General features: G+C 50.6%; 1 protein-coding gene across 1 annotated transcript in view; it reads left to right on the top strand.

Moving 5' to 3' along the window:
* Nucleotides 1-23,142, top strand: part of Swip-1 (EF-hand domain-containing protein D2 homolog Swip-1) — a 116,481-nt gene continuing 93,339 nt past the window's right edge. The window contains exon 1 of the mRNA XM_075684243.1: nt 1-315. Coding sequence (XP_075540358.1) covers nt 167-315 — 149 coding nt within the window. The 5' untranslated portion in view covers nt 1-166. The remainder of the gene's footprint in view (nt 316-23,142) is intronic.

Below are 23,142 nucleotides of genomic sequence, written 5' to 3'. Positions count from 1 at the left end.
TCGCGGCTTGCGGCCGGCCACCAGTGCGTCGCGCATCTTCGGACCCGCGGCAGCGCTTCGCCACACGTTTTCTGGGCACTCCGCGCTAGCAGACGACACGAGAAAGCGTCGGTACGCAGTGCGTTCCTTGCTAGCTGGTGACGTTACCGTGCAGGAGCCAACAGTCATGGCCGAAGAAGAGCTCTCTGAGAAGTTCGCGCGCCGGGAGGCGATCGAGAGGGGCGAGATCAAGGATCTTAAAGTGAGCGAAGGATTCAACCCTTACATCGAGTTTTCGCGCAAGGAGATCAAGGAGTATGAAAAGCACTTCAAGAAGTGAGTATTTCCAACGTACTACTTTCTTTTACGATTGGAAATGAAAAAAGAAATAGAAAAACTGTGCTTGGCGTAGATGTGAAAAACACCGTATGCCGTCGCGAGCCCGATTTTTTGGGGGGAGGCTGAGCACGTGCGCAGCGAAGGCACTTTTACTGAAGGGTGATCGTGCGCGACTGTAGCGACGACGCGTCGGAAGACTGCTTGCGGGAGAACCGCGCAGATATTCGGCTTGCCCCTGGAAAGCGTGCTCTCACTATTCTATTTTATTTTGGAACCTAAGCTTAGGCTGGCGAAGTGTTGTTTGAACCACTACTTGCTAACGCGCTTCTCAGACGACAGAATTTCAAGGGGTGAATGACGGTGAGCAAAACGAGAACAAGTTAAGAGCGGGAGCCAACTAACGTTTCGATAAGTGGACTTGTCGAAACGTTGGCTCCTGCTTTTACCTTGTTCTCGTTTTTCTCGTCGTCTTGAATTTCCATCTCCCGCCTTCCCCGTGTTTCCCAAGGCGTGAATAAGGAATTCTGCATGCACTGCAAAGGAAGCATGCTGGTGTCGCTACTGTAGGTGCATGGTAAGTGAATTGCAGGCGCTCTGTATTGCTCGAGTTGGCTAATACGATACTTTGTATGTTTTATTATTATTATTATTATTATTATTATTATTATTATTATTATTATTATTATTATTATTATTATTATTATTATTATTGTTATTATTAGTTGTGCGTATGCGAAACGGGAGGCAACGCTATGCGTGGTTTCGTAGTACATGTTCTGGAGCTTGCGTTTATGCAAAGACACAGCTGTCCGTCTACGAACCTATATTTTTTGTACAGTTCTATCTTCTTTTTTAATCAAGAAAATGAAAGCAGGGCGCTAGCCAATCGCAAAGAAAGAGGCCAGTCGGCTGATGTCGGCAATGGGCAGCTAGCCTTAACTTTTCTTTTTTCTATAGAGTATAGACGTAGTACATCTTCTACACGCGATGATTTAGCGTTTCAATAAAGTCCTCCGCAATGTCAGCAGAAGCGTGCGTAAACAGCAGCCCGTGCGGGCATTCTACATCACCTTCTTCCAAGCAACGCCAGTCCTATACAGAAAGCCGTAAAGTTATCTATGGCGCAAGTTTTCCAAGACAGCAAAAGAAGAAAAAGACTAGCGAGAAAAAAGCAAGAGAATTAAACGCGCGGGAAAGTAAATTTAGTGCCCGCCACAGGCATGACTGTAACCGCTCTCGCGTAGATGCTTTCCAGGGACGTGATCGGGATTTCTATGTTGCGTTCGGACGTCACACGCGCTTAGTAACATTTCTCACGAGGAAAGGCGGTGGCCATTCCTGTCCACTCCTGTGCGCTTCGGGGCGTTCGCAAGGCGATGATTCGACGCGTAGGCGAGCTGGTGAGCGAGCCGCTCCACGTGGAACGAAGCGCGTGCGTGCCACGGTTGGCGGCGAATGGAGGAGGCGCGTCGTGGAGGCTTGTGCAGTACGCTCTTATACGTGCGTACTACACAGTTCGAAATTAGCGTGTGTGTGTGTGTATACAGTCGATTAGGCGTGTGCGCGGCCGATAACAGAAATATTTCTAACGGAACTGGCAACGCTGCTCATTCCGTCTCCCTGTGGCTAATGCTGCACAAGCCTGATTTTACGGCTCACGCGCAGGCCCGGATCGGCCGGATGAACTCTGCTTGTACAGATGCGTGCCTTACAGATGTCATCGCATAACGAAAGACATTGCAATTTCAGTGAGAATAAAACAATGCCACTTTTTTTTTTTTTTTAAGAAACAAGAAAGCACTGGGGACCGTTGTCCGCCGAGCCTCTCACAGGGTGCTTTGATCTATGTACAACGCCCGCGTGCGATTAGAGACCCTGACTATTAGGGTCATCAGTAAACGGGGCCGTGCCTGGGCCCGCGGCTTCAAGCCCAGCTTGGCGCAGGCCCGAGAGCATCGGGCCCGCTTTCGGACGTATGCCCGGCCGTGGCGGTCGCATTGCGTGCGATGGGAGCGACATGCAACAACCCTCGAAGCCTGCCATGACCCCCGGTGTTTCTCAGACACTGAACCAATGCCCGTGAACTAACCGACTATAATTCCACCAGAAACCGCTTGAATGTCGCAGTGCGTTCGCCAGCGCGGACTGGCGCGACATCGCTAGCACATTGCTCGCAGCACCCGTCGAAGTGCGAGCGCCGTTTCCCATTGTCTCGCAGAACCAGCCGTCCCGGGAGTTCCCTGTTATGCTTTATAGGACGCTATGTTGTGTTATGCTTATAGGCTGTGCCGACGCCGACCGTCGGCAGATCGGCGTCGGTACAGTGTGACCGAGGCGCGGACACGAAGGAAAAAAACGCTGTCGCCGACAGTCGGCAGACCGAAACCGGTGTCGGGTCGGCCTAGGGTCAGTGCGCCTTTACGTGTACTCCGCTAGAGTTCTATTCACAAAATAACTGTGTCGCTTCAAGTCAAGTGTGCTACATATATATACACCCGTTTCGGCACCAGGTTTAGTTGACGCATTTGCGATATGTCTTTTTTTTTTTTTGTCATTTATTGTTATGGAGTTATAAACTTGGCGTTCTAACTTTCTTAAATTATTTTTGTGTTTCTTGTCACGCAGTTTTTTTTTAAATATTCTTCACGTCCTAAATAGAAATTCTGTTTCTCTTTTTATAATGCTCCAGATTAAAATGTGTTCGATGGTTGGCCAATAACTATGTCGTTTCTGTGTCTGCATACGAAGAGGAATATCGAAGTTTGGCTCGAACGAAAGCCACAAGCTTTAAATATGGATCGGCAAAGTTAGGCTGGTGAGACTAATCGCGCGAAACCGCGCTTTATTCACGCCGAAACCTGAGCTCTGACACCCATATATGGCACCCAAGAAGAGACCAATATATGGGCCTCTTCTTGCCGGATCATATGCGGAGAGCGAGCGCTGTTGTGTCCTCGCCAAGTCTGTCCCTCAAGCTGCTTAATACTGCGCTCCGAATGTCCTCGTTAGGAAGAGCATGGTATAGTGTGCACCCCCAGTACACTCAGCACTACACGCTGGACTTCCGTCACCTCTGACTCACACCGTACTTGGGAAATATAAGTCTGCGTTATTTCAATATTTATGTCTCATTTTGACTGCAACGGAAATGATGCCATGACGTCAAGCCACTTTTATCTGACCCGCATGAGTGCCTAGGTGATAAGCAGTTGCTGAGGTCAGTCACTACGGAAAGGCGGCACGCTGACAAACGCGAGCGTAGTAATCTCTCTTTTTCTTGTTTCTTTCTTTTTCTTTTAGGAGACTGTTGACCTGAAAGTCGTTGCACTGCGGATTATATATGCAGTGGATACAAATGATAAATATGCATCCCGGGTAGTTCGCTTAGCAGCTCGTTGAATAAGGAAACCCCAACGACAAGCTTACATAAATGTGAAAGTAACACGAAAAAGTGGGATCACAGAATGCAGATCAGTCACGTATGCGACTGAGTAAGACAGGGCAAGTCACAAAGCAAACGCATAAAGCTAGACAATTGTACTCAATGCCATAACGCAGAGAAACAGGGCAATAACTTGGCTGCAATCTGCACTATGTTAATTAACTATAACACTAAGTTTCACTATAACATCAATTACCGGAACAAGATGCTATAGAGAACATTCACACTCCTTAGGGAAACCGATTGGATGACTGCGTAAGGTAGTTAGTTCCGATCATCCACAGTTTGATGGGAAGAAAATGAATATTCTAACGAGTTCGTGATTGGTTGAAACCGTCCTTGTGAGAGCTTCTTACGGTGCGAGACGAGTGGTGTTTTAAGTAAAGTCTGGATTTTAAGGAACCAATGCATAACTGATACAGAAATTTTCGTCTTGCAATCATTCTCGGCTCGGAAAGCGTAGGAAGTCCAGTTTACATAACGGAACGTCTAAATCTCGGTAATATTAATTGAGCCGCTCTTCTCTGAAGCCGACATCTTTTTGTGCGGGTCTTACGTCACGCTCGCGTATTCCAGCGGAGGGTGCGCAAGGATTGGGTGCGCAGTTCGCCTTTACGGGAGCACGGTTGCACTTCCTTCTCGGAAAGCACGCCTCAATTCTTTTCGGCTTTTGAACTGACGTTATTAAATGTGCGTATTCCAATTCAGATAGGAAGGTACAGTAACACCGAAGCATATAATGTGGCTCACTCGGGTTAGACGTTGTTCGTTCGTTTCATATCATAATGTGAGCATATTTTTAGTTTTCATAGTCAGTTCTATGTATGAAGTTTTAACAAGATTGGTTTTCATTTGAGTAAGGTCTCGCATGTGCGGAATTTAGTGCAACTTGATCCTCGCGACAGTTTACATACGAGTGAATTAGACAATCGTCTGCCAATAACTATATGCTGTGACCCCCTGTCAAATGTACACAATATGTGCGACCATGTCGTATTGGTAAATTATGTGTTCAGGCACATTCACAGGCGTCTCTCGCCCACACGGTAATCCCGCGCTGCGTTATGACTTCTCGTGAGGTTCAATGTCTTGTATCTGTTATGTTCGTGCGATCAACATAATAATCAGATCATTCGTTATCTAGTGTTCAAGTGTTAAGGTAGATTAAGATTTCTCTCTTTATTTTTTTAATAAAACAAAACAAAAAAGATGAGAGACGCTCCCGATCATGGCGACCGCTGGAGCAAAAGTGACTTAAGCGCATATGTTATTGTCAGATGATACACATCATAGTGTACAATAACGGTACAGTGCGTTTAATTTCCTGCGTGAGACACGAACTATTAAACAATTCAACCAATTTTTTCGGCTGGCGATAGAAAACCTTGCGTGCATAAAGGTACGGTACACCGTACACTTGCATTTGGAGGCAGCTTGGCTGCCCACAAACTGTACCCAAATATACCTTTTATACTTTCTTTCTTTGCTATATTTTACCGCAGTAAAAATTAATATTGATCCTTCGGTTATCCGCTCTCTTGGAAGAAACGTGTCCACACATACAATAAATATAAAAAGAAGACTGATTTAACACTTAAGAAAAAAAATATGAAAAAAAGGGGGTTGTGCTGCATACGTTATCGCCTTCAGAGACAGACCGTCGCTGCTGCTCGACATTCACGACTGTACAAGCGAACGAAACAAGTGGCAATGTGAGGAAAGAGAATTGAGGTCTATGCAAGCGAGGTGAAAAAAATTCGCAGGGCGGTATTTGTGTATACAAAGGGAGTGAACGCGGATAAACGGATGACACGCTGGTCCACATATAATCGTAACTGACTAAAATCGGTCATTGGCAGGAGTAGCGAGCATCCGCTCTGGTGGGTGTGGCAGTGGCGCACGAACACAAATGACACGTCCTGTTATTCAGAGCTACGTCTCTCGTTGTTGTCGCTAATATTTTTGTGGCAAGTGAATGACGGGAAATATATAGACCTGACGTAGCAACACCAGAAAAATGTGGCAGCGAATTCGCCGAGCGACGATACGCCGTGCACGGACTGCACTTGAGCGCCGGACGCCTCCCGGCGTGGTCCGGGAGCACACGGGGGAGCAGCGGCCAACTTCATCGGCTGTGCCGTGGAGAAGAAAAACGGGAAGAAGCTGCTCGGGTGGCATGTTCGCGCGAGTACACGACACTGCCGGTTGGAGCGTGGCACAATTTATTCCCGCGTTATACAGCTGACTCAGTACGCGCGTCAGATGAGCACGTGTGCGCCCGTACGCAGTCATGCGGTGTGTCGTCCGTTGGTGTGCGCGGCTGCACAGAAGCGAGGCTGCCGAGGTCGCGCGCTGTCGCGCAGCCACGGCCCCGCCCTCCGAGCGAAGCTCCCGTTATCGGTCGGATGTTTGCGAAGCCCCCCAACTGCGGGCGAGGCGCGCGTGCTCGCGAATAAAAGACGTCGCGGCTTCGCGCCTAGCGAAGGACGGAGGTGCGCAGCAGAAATGACCACTGCCTGGGCTTGACGCCCGCGCCTGTCGTCGCGCGTTGTCTATATATGTGTGGCAGTATAATGATAGGCGTGATGCCGAGAACACTGGGCTGTCTTCATTGGAACAAAACCCAGCGACTGTGCGTCTGGTGAAAGAATAGGGTTTAACCGTTAAGGAAACCACAGTACACTGCTATGTAACGATCAAACCGGCACAAGAATAGAGGGGGCGGGTTCAAGCATATGTGCAGCTGTACGCAAGAACTCTGTTTATAAAGCAGCCCTCAGCCTATACGCAGCTGTATGCAGAACTCCGTTTATATAGCAGCACTGCGGGTGTCACGTCAGATAGCCTTGCTCGCTGGAGAAACGAGCTGACCGCGTACAAGCGGGTGCAATAAAGAAGAAACGAGACAGAGGTCCGCATGCATTGTGCAACGAGCACACAAACCGAAGAAGGAAAACCCATGTTTCATTTCACGTATAGCTGCGTAAACTGAACCGTGTTAAAGCTCCCCACTGGAGCGTTTTATTGCGAACAACGTCGAGCTCGCACAAGTCACGCCGTAACTAAACTGTAGCGGATCTGGTTCAACTGTAAACGGCCTGCACGGCCATACCGACGTTTCCGGTCTTTTCTGGCAAAGAAACCGGCTCCCAAAATTAGAAGCTATTTTGCCGTTGATTGTTAGATGAACCAGATAATCCTAATAAGCGTCCAGGAACGTACATGTTGAGCGACATTAACCGGCCGCATTATGTCGTTTATGCCGGTGACTATTTCCGGTTTCTACCGCGTTCGATTATTTGCTGCCGCACACTTTATATTCCGCAGTAGCGCGATGAAGGGAATGAAAGGGGACTTAGTACAACCTTATTGGGGCAAAAGCGATTGTGTGTCGCTTACCACCAAAGCGTTGGCGGGCGACCTTTTGTTGTAACCACACAACAGGTCCGTCTGCAGCGTTAACACTGAACCATGCAATGTGCGGCCGACGACGAGCCGGTCGAAATATTGGCGCAACGCACCAGGCAAGGGTTGAACACTCGCGGCTCACGTGAACGAAGAGTGAATGCACATAGACAGCAAGAACGCAGAAAAGCATATATGTACGGCGAGGATATCTAAACGCAGATCTCGGATGTTTCGTGTGTTTTTTTTTTTTTCTTCTATCTTTTCCTCTTTTTTTATTAAGGAACATCCTGGGAAGAAGAGGACGAGGAAAGTGGCGGAAATTAGGACAGAGACGATTATATATATACGCGCATAGGCGGAGAGTTTTCACTTCTCCGGGGGGGGGGGGATGAATGCTGCATCTTTTGTAGTTAACCTTGGCATGCAGCGCAGAACGGACGGGAACACGAGCTATAATATCTACAATCTTACCATATGTCTTGCCGTTTGCTTTTGAGAAGAGAAAGCAAACCAAACTTCTTTTGCCGAATCTCACAAATTCGTAGGACTTCGAGACCACGGGCGTGTAGTAACTGCTATATAGGAAGCAATTTCTATGATGCATGTGTTAAATAAGAACGACGATGACCCCGCCCCGTAAAACTCCGGACAAGGCTCGGGCCCCGGAGCTCCCCCGTAGTCGGCGCTGTTTGGGATCGGACTGCTGGTACGATCTGTTGGGAACTCGGCGCTGACGCCCGTGGTTGTACCTGGGTCGCAAGCCCCAAGGGTAGCGTTGGCCTGGCGGCCTGGGGTACAACTGGAAGCATCCGAAGGTCCCGGCAAAGCATGAGTCGACTGGTAACAACGAAACAACTTGTTTATTTTAACATCGCAAAGAGTTGGCGGTCAGGTTTGACCGTAGTAGAGAGACGGGAGAGCACTTCACTCAACAGAAGAAATCGGAGCCCTCTTTTTGGCGTCCGGGGGCAGCTGTTTTTATACTCTCGCAGTTGAGGGCAAGAAGGAACCCCTCAAAAGACGAGCACGTGAATGTACAATGGGCTAATGGTGACGCACACTGTCGTAGCGATGCCGTAGCACCATGTCGAGCACGATCTCGTAGCACCCTGTCGTGGCGCTGCCGGTCGGACACAATGACTGTAATGAGAGGGTGGTCCCTGCTTTGGCATCGCCTGTTTCGGGCATAATGACTGGAACGAGATCCCTGCTTTGGCATCGCCTGTTTCGGGCACAATGACTGGAATGAGATCCCTGCTTTGGCATCGCCTGTTTCGGGCACAATGACTGGAATGCGAGGATGATCCCTAGGCGGTCGCATCGCCGCAGTCGCGCCTGGAAACACCTGGCGAAGAGTGTTGCGGCGACGACGATCGGGCCAAAATGTCTGCCGCCCCGCCGCAGTCGCGCCGGCAAAACCACGTGTCGCAGGCGAAACGCAACAGACCGCCCCGCCGGGGGAAGGAGATCCCGATGGACAGGGGACTGCATCCGCTGTCCGGAGGGATGTCGCTCGATGATGCTCATAACCGAAGTCGGGCGTCCCTCGACGTTTCTTGAGCGCAGCGCACAGAGAAGGCCTCGTTCTCTTGTTCAGGTTCGCACGGGACACTGCAAAGTGACTTCGGGAGAGTTCACATTTTTGTTCTCGTTCCCGGCAAGCGTTAGAACTACGCTGAAACTCAACCGCTCAGTCAGCAAGCACGGCACAACCCTCACTAAGCCCTGCCAGGCTCTTTCCCCTTTTTATACCACTGCCTAGTTCCTTACAGTAGTCTAGCATCACTCAGAACGCGTCCACAAATTGAAAAATTGCACTAGAAAGCATATCGTCACTTTGAAACACTAAACAAAAGCAATATGTTAAAAAAAAAATCCTGCCTCAGGAAGAAAAACATCAGTAACAAACAATTTTGAGGCTGATTCCTACGTTAGGGGCTTCGACTTAAGCCATCGGCGTTACCGTTGAGACTCCCCTTTTTGTAACGCACCTCAAAGGAATATTGTTGTAAAGCGAGGCTCCAGCGCAGGAGGCGGCCATTTTTTGGGAGAGATGGTCTGCAGCCATTGGAGAGGGCAGTGATCCGTCTCGATGATAAACCTCGAGCCGGCTAGATAGCATGACAATTTCTGAACGGCCCACACGAGACATGCACACTCTTTCTCGGTGGCGCTATACGCCTGCTCACGACTGGTCAGCTTACGACTAGCATACAGGACGGGGTGTTCTACTTCTCCATTTTCCCGTTGGCACAGTACAACGCCCATGCCTCGCTCACTAGCATCGCACTGAACAATGAACCCTTTTGTATAGTCTGGCGATCGTAGCACAGGCTGGCTTGTTAGGGCACTCTTTAGGGCGCTAAAAGCTCTTTCCTTGGTCTCGTCCCAGACGACTGTTTGAGGCTCTGTCTTTCTTAGAGCATCCGTCAGGGGAGCCGCGATATCAGAGTACCTAGGGATGTACCTCTGATAGTAGCCGGCGACACCCAAGAACGACCGAATATCGGTCTTGGTGCGCGGTTGCGGAAAGTCTCGCACAGCGGCCACTTTTATTTCAGAGGGGCGGCGACGACCCTGACCAATCACGTGACCGAGGTAGACAACCTCGGCCTGTGCTATCTGGCACTTAGGAGCCTTGACTGTCAAGCCCGCTTCGCGCAGGCGGGTTAGCACTGCCCGAAAGTGTGCCATATGCTCAGACCAGGATGCGGAGAATATCGCTACGTCGTCTAGATACGGTAAAGCGAATTCTTGCTGTCCCCGTAACACTTTATCCATGAGGCTTGAAAAACAGTATGGCGCGTTCTTCAAACCAAAACTCAACACTTTAGGACGGAATGTTCCCATTGGTGAAATGAACGCCGCATACCTACTAGCCTCTTCTGTAAGTGGAACCTGCCAATAACCCCTGACAAGATCTAGGGTGGAAATAAACTGAGCGCTACTAACTTTCTCAAGGCGCTCCTCGATGTTAGGGATCGGATAAATTTGATCCTTAGTGATGGAATTAAGCCTGCGGTAGTCGACGCAAGGACGAGGTTCCTTGCCCGGTACCTCAACTAAAATCAAAGGGGAGGCATAATCACTCTCACCTGCCTCAATAACACCGAGCTGTAGCATTTTCTTTACCTCAGCCTCCATAATATCGCTCTGGCGGGGTGACACCCGATACGCCTTGGATCGTACTGGCTCTGGGGAGGTAAGTTCAATATCATGAGTAAGTACAGAAGTCCTACCAGGCCTCTCAGAGAACAGACCTTCAAACTCTTGTAATAGCTGGTGTAGTTCGGTTTTCTGCTCAGGCGACAGCGGTGCTTTACTGATAAGGTCACTAATGACTTGACCGGTGTCTTCCCTGTTCGTCACTGAGCCTAGTCCCGGAAGCTCGACCGGAAGCTCTTCAGGAACGTTTATCATCATGCACACCACTGCTTCCCTTTGTCTATAAGGTTTGAGCAGATTACAGTGGTAAACTTGCTGTGCTTTCCGCTTTCCTGGCAGACTTACCACGTAGTTAACGTCCGACAGTTTCTGAACAATTCGTGCTGGGCCCTCCCACTGCACGTCTAGTTTGTTGTTTAGCGATGTGCGCAATATCATGACCTCATCGCCCACCTCAAAACGACGGGCCCTGGCTGTCCGATCATAATAAACCTTGGCCCTCTGCTGGGCCTTTGTCATTGCTTCACCTGACAACTCCTGTGCCCTTCTTAAGCGTTCGAGGAGCTTAAGTACGTACTCCACCACGACTGGGTCGTCGCCCCTACCTTCCCATGATTCTCGAAGCATGCGAAGCGGAGATCGAAGCGAGCGACCGTACACCAGTTCAGCTGGCGAAAACCCCGTAGCTGCATGCGGCGCGGTCCTTAAAGCAAACATCACCCCAGGCAGACACAGCTCCCAGTCAGTTTGATGTTCAAAACACAAGGCTCTCAACACGCGCTTCATGACGGAGTGGAGCTTCTCAACGGAATTCGACTGTGGGTGGTACACTGAGCTGTGTAACAGCTTTACCCCACACCTTTCGAGAAAAGTTGTCGTCAAAGCGCTAGTAAACACTGTGCCCTGATCTGATTGAATTTCTGCAGGAAAACCAACTCGCGCAAATATGGACAGTAGAGCATTGACTATCTCCACTGAGCTGAGTTCTTTAAGCGGCACTGCTTCAGGGAACTTTGTCGCTGGGCAGATCACAGTCAAAATGTGTCTGTACCCCGTGGCTGTTACCGGCAGAGGTCCCACTGTATCAATAACGAGCCGTCTAAAAGGCTCCGTAATGATAGGTACCAATTTCAACGGCGCCCTCGATTTGTCCCCTGGTTTGCCCACCCGCTGACAAGTGTCACATGTCCTCACGAAATGGTCTGCGTCCCGAAAACACCCTGGCCAATAGTACTCTTGTAAGAGACGGTCCTTAGTTTTCTTAACTCCTAGGTGTCCGGACCACGAACCCCCATGTGACAAGCGCAACAGATCCTGACGATAGCATTGAGGCACGACCAGCTGATCGAACTCCACTCCTCTGCGGTCTAGATACTTCCGGTACAGGACTCCACCTCTTTCCACAAAACGCGCAGTTTTCCTGGCGATACCTTCTTTGACATTGCAGCGCACGTTTTCCAGGCTGCCATCCTTTTTTTGCTCGGCTATCAAAGCCGTCCGGCTGACTTTTAGCAACCTATCAAGTCCGTCTGACGTAGGCGCGATGAGCAAATCAGTAGATAGCTCTTCTAACTTTCCCGAATCGGGATTTTCCTCTCCAGTATCTGGCGCCTTTAACGTTACAGACTCAAGTTTATTCAGTTCGGGCGTGCTCGGAATATCAGCTTGCTGCGCCTCTGACCCTTTTTCGTTGTTTGATAACGTCGGCCCCGCAACTACCGCCTTTGCAGCGAGCTCCCGAACCTTCGATCTGGTTAAGGCCTGAACACTAGCTTCACCAAACAAAAGCCCCTTCTCGCGCAGGAGGTGATCGGACCTGTTTGAAAATAGGTACGGGTACTGGGGTGGCAGCATAGATGACACTGCCGCCTCTGTCTCAAGCGCTCCGAAAGGTCCTTCAATAAGCACCTTTGCTACCGGCAGACACACGCTATGAGCTTCCACGGCTTGCTTGATCCATGCGCACTCGCCCGTGAACATATGGGGTTCTACGTAAGACGGGTGAACTACATCCATCGTAGCTGCGGAATCGCGAAGCACTCGGCACTCTTTCCCGTTCACGAGGAGGTCTCGCATGTAAGGCTCGAGAAGCTTCATGTTCTCGTCAGTGCTGCCTATTGAAAAAAACACAACTTTTGGTGTTGTTTCCGGACACTGCGCCGAAAAGTGACCCGGCTTCTGGCACGTATAACACAAGCGCGCTCGCCTCATCTCGAACCGCTTTCTGCGTTTGGCTGCCGCCGTCTCTTTACGTTTGGTCGGACTGCTTTCGCTCGCATCCGCACTACGCGTGTCCCCCTTTGCTCTTATGGGTGTGAACTTCGGCTTCTCAAACTTCGAGCCAAATTCACCCTTTTGACCGTCCTTAGCTCCGCGAGCCCGACGCGTCACAAACTCCTCGGCTAGCTCAGCGGCTTTAGCCACCGTACAAACGTCTGGCCTATCCAAGACCCAGTATCGCACGTTCTCCGGTAACCGACTATAAAACTGTTCTAGCCCGAAGCACTGCAGAACTTTATCGTGGTCACCAAACGCTTTCTCTTCTTTGAGCCACTCCTGCATGTTCGACATAAGCCTATACGCAAACTCTGTATATGACTCACTTCTGCCTTTCTCATTTTCCCGAAACTTCCGACGGAACGCCTCCGCAGACAGCCGGTACTTTTTTAGCAGACTCGATTTTACTTTGTCGAAATCCTCTGCTTCCTCTCTATCCAAGCGAGCGACTACGTCGGCCGCCTCGCCGGGTAACAAAGTGAGCAAGCGCTGTGGCCACGTTTCCCGAGAGAACCCCTGCTTCTCGCACGTTCGCTCAAAGTTAACCAGGAACAAACCAATGTCCTCTCCAAGCTTAAACGGCCGCATCAGGTCCGTCATTTTGAACAATACGCGTTCTCCTGCACCGTGTGCCTGACTTCCATTACGAGCGCGTTCCATCTCTACCTCGAGACGCTTCATTTCCAAAGCGTGTTCGCGCTCTTCTTTTTTCTCTTGTTGCTCTCGCTCTTTCTGTTCTTTACGTTCACGCTCTTCTTTTTCTTTCTGTTCTTTAAGTTCGCGCTCCTGTTTCTCTTTTTGCTCTTTAAGTTCGCGCTCCTGTCTTTTTGACCTCTCCTCAATAGTCTCAAGGCATTCCGACAGCTCGTCATCCTCAGCCTCTAACTCAAGAATAGCCTTTAGCAGTTCAGGTTTTCTTAGTTTGTCTGAGACATCCAGACCCAACTCTCTTGCAAGCTCCAACAATTTCGGTTTGCGCAACGACTTCAAATCCATGGCTGCTCTGAATGCTGCTTTCTCTACTGCTTACTATTGTCTTGCCGCAATCAAACCCGGCAGCAACGACAACCACAATTACCAGCTCTGTTTCTGACACTAACAAAAGCCTGGCAAAGCTCAGAAGAAGAAAGTCCCGCACTCACCAAACCTCGCAGGCAGGAATTCCGCGCAGTCGTTCCGCTGCAGGCAACCAGTCGTCACACAGGGCTCGTTGCACTGCTCCCGGATCGTCGTTGAGCTGCTCAGCATACTGTCAACTGCATCTCTTCGCTGCTGGCCTCCGTTGTCGCGATCTCACCGCTGGCAGACAGTTGTCTGAAGTCGGAGGCGATCTCACCGCTGGCAACCAGATGTTTGGATCGCGACGCTGGTACGATCTGTTGGGAACTCGGCGCTGACGCCCGTGGTTGTACCTGGGTCGCAAGCCCCAAGGGTAGCGTTGGCCTGGCGGCCTGGGGTACAACTGGAAGCATCCGAAGGTCCCGGCAAAGCATGAGTCGACTGGTAACAACGAAACAACTTGTTTATTTTAACATCGCAAAGAGTTGGCGGTCAGGTTTGACCGTAGTAGAGAGACGGGAGAGCACTTCACTCAACAGAAGAAATCGGAGCCCTCTTTTTGGCGTCCGGGGGCAGCTGTTTTTATACTCTCGCAGTTGAGGGCAAGAAGGAACCCCTCAAAAGACGAGCACGTGAATGTACAATGGGCTAATGGTGACGCACACTGTCGTAGCGATGCCGTAGCACCATGTCGAGCACGATCTCGTAGCACCCTGTCGTGGCGCTGCCGGTCGGACACAATGACTGTAATGAGAGGGTGGTCCCTGCTTTGGCATCGCCTGTTTCGGGCATAATGACTGGAACGAGATCCCTGCTTTGGCATCGCCTGTTTCGGGCACAATGACTGGAATGAGATCCCTGCTTTGGCATCGCCTGTTTCGGGCACAATGACTGGAATGCGAGGATGATCCCTAGGCGGTCGCATCGCCGCAGTCGCGCCTGGAAACACCTGGCGAAGAGTGTTGCGGCGACGACGATCGGGCCAAAATGTCTGCCGCCCCGCCGCAGTCGCGCCGGCAAAACCACGTGTCGCAGGCGAAACGCAACAGCGCCTATGTATACGCGGTTCCAGAAACGTTTTCTCCTATGCCCCATTTTCTTATTCGAAAAACACAAGAGGGGCGAACAAGTTATTTGCGGGAATTAAGAAAGAAACCGGACAATATTAGCGTCCACTGCGACACCGTCACAGATCTCTGAGCGCGGGCATGGAACGCGTTTCTTCGTGTGTACAGCCGCAGAGCAACGCACTTGCGCTCGGCGCTATTCGGAAGATTACGGCGACCTTGATTCCTTTGGTTCATCCTGCTCGTCGTCGTCTGCGTGTCCCCTGCCGACTCTCCACTGATGGAAACCGGCGCGCGCTGCCCCCATTATTATTATTACGGCACTCCTTTCTTTTTAACTTCTTTCTCTTTTCTTCGTTTTTTTTTTTCTTTCGTCTCCGTCCACTGTCTGCTCACCGCGCGGCATGCGCGAGCACTTCTCCGAGCTAAGTCTGGCTAAAACCACGCAGCGTTGTGCAGGCTTTTTTAGGAAGTGCGCTGTGGCGGTCAGCTGTTCGTACAAGAAAGTGGTGCAAAGTTTCCGAAACACGTGCACTGTCATGTTTGTGACCACTCGAAGAGCATTTCATTGTGATGCCGCGCGTTGCAGCGATCGTCTGCCTGCCGTTATCGATAGCAGACGAACGACGAACGTGCAGGAGAAAACAGCGCACGGGAGCGCTGGTTTGCGCAACGCTGCACTTTCTTTCTTTCTTTTTTTTTTTTTTTTCTTCTTTTTCGCGAGACGAGGTGCGGAACGACCTGGCCGAGCCGGTCGGCGGCTCTCAGCTGAGGCAGGACCGAAAATGCCGCGGCGCAGCCGCCGAGATGGAAGTCGCGCGCGCATACACGCCGCTTCCTCTCGCACCCCTTCGCGAACGTGCGTGAACGCGAATCCTTCCTTCATCAGCTGTTTGGAGAGAGAGCGTTCCTCCGCTTATTATATCACGCGTGCGGCACACAGCTGCTGGTGGCGAGCGAGCAGACCGCATTCCGCCGGCGTCATCCCTGCTTATGGACGCACCTCTGTGTCCCCGTTATGAGTGCGCGCGAAGGAGGGAATGGATTCAGAGAATGGGCGCGTTTCTCGACTTTTTGACGACGAGGAGCCGCAGTCGCCAACCGTTACCTACTGTGCGGGCACTCGCGCAATCGCTCGACGCACGGACAAAAGTGGAATTCCTTTGTGGTTCGACCGTTTGGTCTGGGGTTGAGTGGGCACAATTTGCCCGATATTTGGGGGCTTGCGCGCTTACGTGCACGAGCTTCCGACTCTGCACTGGAACTGCAACTGCCTGTCCGCCCTTGTCATTCGCGAAGGAGAATCGAGGATGATGATATTGAAGAAAAAGAAAGGAAAAGCTCACGTAAGGTTCACATGCGACATGTTAAACACTTTCTACAAATCTCGTACGCCTTCTGCGCCTCGACCGCCCCACAAGTGCCGATGATGCCAAGTACGTTCGCCCCGCGAGTGCGACTAATGCCGCGAGGCCTGTGCCACATCACCGATGTCTAGGTCAGTGTGCCGCGCATCAATTACTCTTCGTGAACGCTCGCCTACATGGCCGCGGACAAATTTAGCGCTCCGCCTGGCTCCGCTTCGCTCGTCCGTCGCAGTAAACAGAGTGTAAAATGAAACCAAATCTTTATTCGAAATTCTGGATTCTCATGTCAGGAGCACGTACAAAATGTCGAACAAAAATGGCGTGACTGGGCCTTATCCCCCTACCACATGCGCACAGTCATGGGAGAAAAGAAAAGCGCACAAAAAAGAAAGCACGCATAAAAACAGATTCAAACAAATGTTTGGCAGCAGTGCTATACATGCAAAAGGAAAACTATCGACGTTTATACAGATAATGATTACAAAAGCAAATACTGCTTTTGTATTGAATGTAGAGGTATAATAGAGGTAGAGGTAAGTATACAGGCAATATAGAGGTAAATATACAGACATAGATCAACATTGACTGCAAAGCGGCTGAGAAAAATGTCTAGTACCGCAAGGGGTCCGTCGAAGCAGGTCTGAAAGATGACTGCTCCATCTTTTGTAATTAACCTTGGCATGCAGCCCAGAACGGACGGGAACAGGAGCTATAATATAGCCCGTTCGGCAGCTTTTGCTGCAACCTGTTGGACACCCGTTAGGTGCGGGATTGTTAATTACTTCGACACGTCATGTACGTCGAATGCCACGTAGAATCTTACCACCTGTCTTGCCGTTTGCTTTTGAGAAAAGAAAGCAAACCAAACTTCCTTTGTCGAACCTCACAGATTCGTAGGGCTTCGAGACCACGGGCGTGTAGCAACTGCTATATGGGAAGCGATTTCTACGCTACGGTCTGTTAAATAAGAACTACAATAACGTATAATACATAAGCGCTCCGCGCAGTGTTCGCGACGCTGCAACCACCGGGACAGCTTTTCTATTCCAGGCTTGGCCGCTCAACCCTGTCCGTCTATTGGGAGAAAACGGGCACTGCGGGGGAAAGAAGCATAACTTTGCTGGTTGGCCACTTCGCTGTACACATTTCTCGCATACCCACGAACGCTTGCAAAACGATCGTCCGCCGCAGCCAAACGACTCTATGCAGGCAGGGAGAATGACTTATAGCTCGCGAATATCTCGGAGCCGGTTCCTTCTTCCTCGCTATTTCCACTTGGTTTTTTTGTGATGGTTGCTCCAAATTCGCCCAGCCATTCTTTCTTTCCCATTTCGCCACCGCCGTTCTTGCGCGGCCCTTTGAGCTGGCGCAGCGCAGAATGAATGTCTGGTACACAAAATAAGTGCGTGCGCTGTATTGCAGTCAGTCTGTGTACAAACGGCCGGCGACGCCGCAGTGGCGCGTACCCGCGAGTTCTTGCGCACGATCCGCCAATTTGCCGCTGTACTGCGCTACAAGGATGTTTCGTCTCATCGCGCTCGGCAACAACGGCGCTATGCCCCGGTCGCCTGCTGTATGGCAGTTGTCAAACAACCGCTGCTCACGCGAACGAAGCTGTTGCGCGCGCCGTCTTCTGTGCTCCGCGGAAGGCGCGGGAACGATCGCTCGGCTCATCCTTCAGCACCACTGCCGGAGAAGCGATTGAACCCCGCCGCAGATCAGAACTGCTGTGCTCATATTCCTCCGCTTTGGTCTCGTATTTGTTTGCACGTCCTCTGCCGCCGTTACGTATTTCCGACTAGCTCCTTGCAGCTTTTTTTTTTTTCTTGCAACACTGTGGCGGTATAGTAAAACGATGCAACGTTCAATTCAGTCTTAAAAGCCAGCAATCGCCAGGTGCTGGCGTTCGTATACGACAAGCGAACCTTCCACAGACGGCGTTGCAGCGATACAGCTGAAACTCGAGGAGCGCAAACCTTGAGACCGCACCACATCGCCAAGCGCCAAGCTAGGTGCATGATCGAAAAGATGCGTGGCCAACTTTTCGATCATGCGCAAAGCTCGGGAGCGCCTCCTTGAGTCAGCTACAATTATGCCACAGGTGACGTGACCTGATAACTTTTGAAAAACGGTGTACTCTCTGCGCTAAAAGGACGGAACATGGTTATGTGTTGTAAGCAAAGTGCGGCGTACGTGACCCGTAACGGGACGCGACATATTTAAGGAGGGTCTCACCCCCCCCTCGGCAAGTCAACTGTAGCACTGCGGCACCCTCTCGACAAGCGCTGGAAGTGCTTTTTATGACCCTGCAGTGGTGCCTTGTGCGGGGCAGTTCTAATTCCAAATTTTCGATTAATGATTGAATTGCGATCAATCGGTTGATGTGGCATAAGCAAAGCTATAGGATAGCAGGTATACACACACACAAACAGGGTGGCTGTCGAGACCGATTTCACCTCGACACGTCAAATCGTCTTCTTCTGACTTTGGTGCCACTCTTGGTTGCGCTGTAACAATATGTTGTCATATATATGTATGTATGAGCACGTGTGAGCGGCCCTATATGACCCCCCCCCCCCCCTACACCGAAGGGCGACATTATAAGCCCTGGCCAAGCGCGTCACTAACTCAAGAAACTATGTCACCCGCTGCTGCGGTGATCGCGGTGGTCATCACGGAGCAGCGGGTTCGATTCCCGGCGGCCGCATTCCCGCGAATTAAGGCAGAATGCAAAAAAAAAAAAATGTTAGAGAACCGCCGGTAATGAATCCGGAGCACCCCCCCCCCCCCCCCACTATGAATGCGGCTTCTTTCCTGTAGCCCCTATATATCGACCCATAATAAACCAACAACGTTTTCCTTGGAATGTCGCATCGAATCTCCGGAGACATTGAAACTTTTTGACATTCGTTATTCAGCAGAAGGAGTTTGTACGCGTCACATCGCAGTAAAAACATCATTACTGTTGATCGTTGCTCGCAGTGTGCTTCACTTTCCGCGGAAGCTCGCAAACGACAAGGTGAGCCCTCGAACAGGAACCGAACAGCCCCGAGTGTCTCCCGGTTGCTACCCAGATTAGGTCGATATTTACGAAAAGCTGATCCCGAACAACTCCGACACCCTGTCTGGCGTGAAATTTGTCTCCCCGAGTCGACCGATTGACTGCTCTGCCGAAGGTGAAACGATGACCAACATTGTCGTGTCAACGTATTTGATTGGCAAGAAATTAAGGAGTACGACTGCAAACTGTCTAATGGTTGCTGATATATACCATTTATGTGGTGCCGTGCTCTCTACGTGGCCAGGCATGTAGTGTTAGTGTTACTTAACAACTTTCTTGCAGATTTCCTTACATCTTCCGTGTTCATTCATTTCGTTATATTTTCCTCACCGCGGGATATTCGGCGTGTTTAGCGTTGCAGCCGCGTTTCCGTTCCGCCGATGCGCAGCAGGCTCGAAACTTGCGCAGTTTTCCAACTCGACACCGAGCGCGCCAGAACCCGTTGTTAACCGTTCTCCACCGGTGCTCCGAATAAAATGAAACGCGGAACTGCGCACGCTCGTCGGCCCAAAGCGAGCGGGGCAAGCCCTCCGAAACTGCCGACGCGGCCGCGCCGATGGTCCCGCAGGACTCGCTTCCAGGCATTCGGATCGATGCGGCCTCTCCGGAGAAGCGCGCCCAACCTTTCGCCTGCCGCGCGCATGACGACGACCTTGTGTTCGAAAACCGCGGCTGGCTTGCGGTGGTGAAGGACGAGGTGCCCTCGGCGCGTTCGTTGCCGCTCGCCACGGCAGCTGCGCCGCACATTATTAGCCTCTCGGGTCTTTGGAAAATAGGATAATGCCCGTCGGGTGTACCCAGATCATAACCAAAGCAAACGAGGCATGCATATTTTACTTATCCCAATCTTCGAGTCCCAAGGAAACAATATCTGCATTACGTCGTTCTCGCCGTAATCACCGCACTTCGATTTCGAATCAGTCAATCAATCGGTTAGTTGCTCTGAAAAGCTCTCAATGCCAGGATCGGACTGCAGCCCTAAACTTCAAGTTGCATTCATAGGCTGAGAAGATAACCGGCTTCATCGCGGTGTCCCTGGTCAGTATGCACTCTTGCTCAGGGTCGTATACGTACAGCCAGTTCGGAGAAATATCGATTACACTGGTCGAAAGTTATTGAGATGAACCACTAAATCCCTCTATGAACGTAATCGAGAGCGTTATGAAAGTGTGTTACCGGCAGCGGGCAGAGAAAGTGATGGTATAATAATGGTACCAACAGAAGCTATACTTCAAACAGTGGCGACAGTGCGCGTGGACATTTGCTGTGTGTTCATTCGTTCCTACTGTCGATCAAAACGAGTAGCAAATTTGAATTAATGGATGAAAACATGAATGGTAACCGCAAGGTTGGCCGCATTCGTGGACAGTTGTAAATTTTCCCAATGTTATTTCGTATAGTTGCAACCTAGAGTAATTGACGTATAATACGTTCAGTTTCTATCAAACCGGCTTGAAGCCACTGCGCGCGTGATCAGACCTGCTGGCAGCAGTGCGCGTCACAGCGCTAGTCACGTCTTTGCACACGGCCCGGAGACGAACATCGCTTCATTTCTTGTTTGCTTGCTTGATCGTTTGTTTCGTTGAAGGCATGGTGGGATACAACTGGCCAAACGTGCAAGCGAGTGGATTGATTAATGCGCCTTTATTCGATCGCTTACTGACACTCATGTGCACAGCTATAGCTATACTTGATAATAATATACGGACAATGCCTGGTACCGCTTTGGAGAGTTCTCCCTCTACAGTGGTGCTTTTGACTGCGTACTCTGAAGGAGGTCGGTCTGCTGTTAATGGAAGGCTTTGGAAACAATGTTTGGCGAGTGCAACAACGAAGTGAAAGCGCGCAATTCGTGCTCTCATCTTTCATGCATGGGACACGGGCACCTTCAGCCGGCCACGATAGTTTATGGGACACGGGTTCCGAGACGACTCACCTGAGATCTCGCTCTGTTACGACACGCTTCTAATTTAATGATTCACTCTGTGTAGGTTGCACCGGGTACTACACACTGAAACTTTTAATTCGACGTCGCGTGCCGATAGGCGTCGCGGGAACTAAGCGTATTTGTTTTGTTGCAAATCCAGTCTCCCGTAGGCTTTCGCGGTGGGCGCGTGGGCACGGGCATCCACGCAGCCTCCGACGCAGCAACTGCGAAACTGGGCCCCCGGCGTGCGTGCCTCTGCAGAGGCCGCGGTTCGGCGAAGGCCTGCCCCGCTGTCGGGAGCTCGCCCGCGTGCCCTCGACTCGCGAGCGCGCGCTCTCGCGGCCAGTGCAACCAGGTTCATGGCGCTCACGGCTCGCTGGTCGCGGGATTCATTAGCGCACGCCCTCGTGGCAATTAGCACCGATGAGCTGGTACGATTCGAACTATACGCGCTACAGATCAAGGTTGCGGCTCTTCTCGCTTCGCTCTGCACGCCGAGCGTGCAAAGTTCAAGCACGCTGCAAGCCAAGGACGGCTGACGAAAGCTGCGACGAGAAGTCGTGACGCCAGAACGCTGATCGCGATGGCCGACAGAATATCGCTCACGACTGTGAAACACATTCTGTTAAACAGCGCTGCAGTGCGTTTGCGTAAGGTATATAGGTGCAGCCAGTGTTTACACGGGGTGTCGTCCCACGTAAAGCTATAGGTTCACACTACGGTCGTAACGCGCGTAACAGCTCTTTCGGCGTATCGAAAGTAACGGCTGTAAAAAACGTTACGGCAGTTAAGCCGGCACCTTTGTTCACATTTACTGCTGCGTAAATTACGGCTTTTACAACAGGCCAATCAAATTTGGAGCTGCAGAATCTCGACGTCACCAGCGGTCCAATATGGCTCCTGTCAACATGCGAGCGCTGGCCGAGATCGAAGAAATTCACGCTCAAGACAAACTTATAGTCATGTATTCAATAGCCCAAAGACGACGAAGGCGACGCAGAAGGGTTTGGGTGCGGCAAGTATTTCTCGACAGGGCCGTGGACGGCGATTTTCACAACCTTTTCGCCAAGCTCCGAGTTGGTGACGCTCGATGTTTCATAACTTCATGCGCATGTCGCCCCAGCAGTGCCGCTTCCTCATTGAAAACCTAGTGAGACCACTCATCGAAGTTCCGAGCATGCATCTGTGGCCACCGATTTCCTCGGCGGATAAACCACATGAACTGAAAACAGTCTCGCAAGGCGCACTGCACATTTTCACGAACACAGCCAACCTCATGGTGCGCACGGAATGGCGGAATGGCACTTCCCGCGCCCGGAGCTTTCTGCAGACGAGAGGACGGAAGTGTCGTCACCGGTTGTTAAAAACCGAAAGCTTATCGGTCATTGGCTGTGTCGCAACGGTCGTAATATCACAGTCGTAAACTTTGCCGACCATTTAACGCTCTCACCCACGATTTTCGCGTGAATTGCGCACGTTCGTACCGTTACGTTCGCAGTCTGAACTAGACGCATACGCTTGTTGCGCTTCCGCTTACGCATGGTACGAAAAATCGGCGCCTTACGAACGTAGTCTGAACAGAGCATAACTTGTGCCAAAACTTTAAAATATGCTAGTGCCACATGTAGCTGGACAGGACCAAGGTAATGTTGCTTGCCGTAGCTTGGAGCTTGTATTTCGCCTAATTAGTTATTATTTAATCAGCTTCACTAAAATTATAATGGATGATCTACAATTTTCTTATTGACAATTTTGCTGTAATTATAATAGTTGAGAAGATACTAAATTAATAATGACTAATTATACAATTAGGTGAAATAGTAAAAATAGTCTGACTTGCTCCAAAGCGACGGCAAACAACGTTACCCTGTTCAGCTATACGTACGTGGCACGAGTTACGTACGTGGGACACCCTGTGTATACGCGCGAGATAACGCTTTAGAAGGCGCACGAATGAGTCCACATCCATGTCATCAATCACGTAATCGAGAAATCTGAAGAGTACAATCAACCTCTACATGCCTTTCATAGATTATGAAAATGAATTTGAT

The sequence above is a fragment of the Dermacentor variabilis genome, chromosome 3, assembly GCF_050947875.1.
Source record: "Dermacentor variabilis isolate Ectoservices chromosome 3, ASM5094787v1, whole genome shotgun sequence".
In the NCBI taxonomy this organism is placed as follows: domain Eukaryota; kingdom Metazoa; phylum Arthropoda; class Arachnida; order Ixodida; family Ixodidae; genus Dermacentor; species Dermacentor variabilis.
The sequence above is the reverse complement of the archived record's forward strand: the minus strand, read 5'-3'. Positions and strand labels throughout refer to the sequence as shown.